Raw genomic sequence first — 1,825 nt, 5'->3', positions numbered from 1 at the left:
TGCGCAGTTGAGTGGTCGTAGACCGGGAGAGCATCCGTGCACGCCAGATCCTTATTGATGGCTTCTCTGAGAACCGCAACGGCACACTCTTGGAGACAGAGATTCTAGAGCAGGCTAATGACGCGCTTGATTACCTCTCGAGAGAAGAACTTGACGTTCCGGAGGGCCTCCGCTTTACTGCGGCGAAGGCCCTCCGGAACGGGGGAGTAGTTCTAGAGCTCGCCACACCAGACCTGGCGAAGTGGATAGTGCAGCACGCACGCGATTATGAGTTTGTTTTGAGCCCAAGGGCAAAGATTCGCCCTCGCCAGTATAAGTTGGTTGCGGAGTTTACACCGGTTGGGTTAGATCCAACCGATACCACACAATGGCGACAGACAGAACTGGATCTTGATCTTGAGGAAGGGGCCATTGTGGATGCTCGCTGGATTAAGCCAATCCACAAGCGGTACCAAGGCCAACGTTTTGCTCACCTATTGGTTACGCTCTCCTCTCCGGAAGCAGCCAACAAGGTTATCCGAGCAGGTCTGGTACTAGCCGGCCGCCATGTAAGTGTAAGGAAGAACCTAGCAGAACCATTGAGGTGCTCCAAATGCCAGCGCTACGATGCAGGGCACCTGGCTAAGGAGTGCCCTCAGGACCATGATACGTGCGGAACATGTGCGCGCACACATAGAACAGCAGATTGTAAGATACAAGATGTGCAGCAGTATCACTGTGTGAACTGCAATAAGAAGGGTCATGCCGCATGGGACCGGGAGTGTCCTGTCTTTCTAGACCATCTAAGCAAGTTGAACGCCCGCTGCCCAGAGAACCACCTTCAATTCTACCCTACAGGGGACCCGGACTCATGGGTCCCAAAGCTGCATGACAGAGCTGTCTCTGCCACGTGGGTTCAGTTGAACGATGTAATTGAGGAGGAGATTGGGAAAGGCCGAAAGGCACCCTCGCAACGTGCTAGGGCGCAGAAAGGGCGGGCTCGCATGGTGCAGACGCAGCTCCCGTTCGGGTCACAAAGGCCCCGGGTTGACGATGACTCGGAGGAGGCTTGATATAGATTATGATGGCGCACTGACAGACAATACTACTAATTCCTTTTTTTTTCAGACTTGGCAGCATGATAAACCCAACGTTGACAGCAAGCTGCGCATACCCAACTCAACATGAAGGCAGATGAGCTCTTCGGAGGCATCCCTTTACAGCAGAGAGACAAGCACCGGTCCACATCGCACTGAGCCATGACACTGAGCCCTCCTCATCAGCAATTTCTCGCGCACAGACCACTGCACTAACGACACTTACACTTTCCCAGGCTACACTCACACATGTTCAGTACGATACAGTGTCCCTACATACATCCGCTGGTCATGCATGTATCCGAGACAATGGATCCCTTGTACCTATGCGTTGCGGGCATCTGCCCGCTCTAGGGGCGGGGGAGTTCTGACGAACGGCGGGGATACCGCTGGGCGTACTCCTGACCGCAGCAAGAGGCGGGTCCCAGGGACGCAATCGTACCCATTGGGCGGCAGGTTTGCAACCCGTACCCTAGCCTTCAATGGCCAAGGGTGGACAGGCGGCCACAACGCATAGGTACTGCGCCCTGCTACTCACTATTCCACCACTAGTGTACCCTTGCACCCCTCCTTCCGGTCATCGCCTAGCACTTCCCCTTGCCCCGTTCGCCACCGCTACTTCCCCACTACACCCCCCTAGTTAGCTCGAGCCTTGTGCTCACCATGTACAGCCGAACACCCACTTCTTACTCACGTCGATAGTGTTTGTAGTTTAAGGCCTACCATGAGGCGCGGCCTCGCAGGGCAAT

General features: G+C 55.1%; 1 protein-coding gene across 1 annotated transcript; it reads left to right on the top strand.

Moving 5' to 3' along the window:
- Positions 1-290: 290 nt before the first annotated feature.
- On the top strand, positions 291-854 carry DICSQDRAFT_12837 (uncharacterized protein; the record flags this gene model as incomplete). Its single annotated transcript, XM_007368868.1, has 1 exon — positions 291-854. A coding segment is annotated over one exon (564 nt), but the record flags the coding sequence as incomplete, so codon positions are not given.
- Between the last annotated feature and the right edge of the window lie 971 nt (positions 855-1,825).

This window comes from Dichomitus squalens (genome assembly GCF_000275845.1).
Source record: "Dichomitus squalens LYAD-421 SS1 unplaced genomic scaffold DICSQscaffold_40, whole genome shotgun sequence".
In the NCBI taxonomy this organism is placed as follows: Eukaryota; Fungi; Basidiomycota; class Agaricomycetes; order Polyporales; family Polyporaceae; genus Dichomitus; species Dichomitus squalens.
The sequence above is the reverse complement of the archived record's forward strand: the minus strand, read 5'-3'. Positions and strand labels throughout refer to the sequence as shown.